This window comes from Neopelma chrysocephalum, unplaced genomic scaffold (assembly GCF_003984885.1).
Source record: "Neopelma chrysocephalum unplaced genomic scaffold, ASM398488v2 Primary Assembly neopelma1_93301, whole genome shotgun sequence".
In the NCBI taxonomy this organism is placed as follows: domain Eukaryota; kingdom Metazoa; phylum Chordata; class Aves; order Passeriformes; family Pipridae; genus Neopelma; species Neopelma chrysocephalum.
In genome coordinates, this window is record NW_020922016.1 from 1 (window position 1) to 470 (window position 470).

The following is a 470-nucleotide window of genomic DNA, read 5'->3' on the forward strand; positions in this document are numbered from 1 at the left end:
CATGGCCCCGCCCCCAGATGGTCAGCCTGGCCAGTGACGTGCAGGAGCTGCGGGGGGCGGGGCCGGCGGCCGTGACGTCAGAGCAGACGCGGCTGCTGATTGGCTCCCTGGGGGGGCGCGCGCCGGGATTGGTGGAGATCCTGTGCTACAGTTACTGTTACCTGGGGCTGCTCACAGGTGAGGGACACCTGGGGGGACACCTGGGGACACCTGGGACACACTTGGGGACACCTGGGATGTGTGGGACACACCTGGGATACACCTGAGAGACCTGGGACAGACCTGGGGACACCTGGGACACCTGGGGGGACACCTGGGGACACCTGGGGACACCTGGGGACACACCTGGAGATACCTGGGACACCTGCGGACACACCTGGGACAGCTGGGGACACCTGGGATACCTGGGACACACCTGGGGGGACACCTGGGGACACCTGGGGACACACCTGGGGACACACCTGGGGACA

General features: G+C 67.2%; 1 protein-coding gene across 1 annotated transcript in view; it reads left to right on the forward strand.

Annotated features, from left to right (window-relative positions):
* Positions 1 to 6: 6 nt before the first annotated feature.
* The window catches only part of MBOAT7 (membrane bound O-acyltransferase domain containing 7), a gene marked incomplete at its 3' end in the record, with an annotated part of 2,099 nt that continues 1,635 nt past the window's right edge, over positions 7 to 470 (forward strand). The window contains exon 1 of the mRNA XM_027707496.1: positions 7 to 177. Within this exon, the coding sequence (XP_027563297.1) occupies positions 18 to 177 (160 nt within the window). The remainder of the gene's footprint in view (positions 178 to 470) is intronic.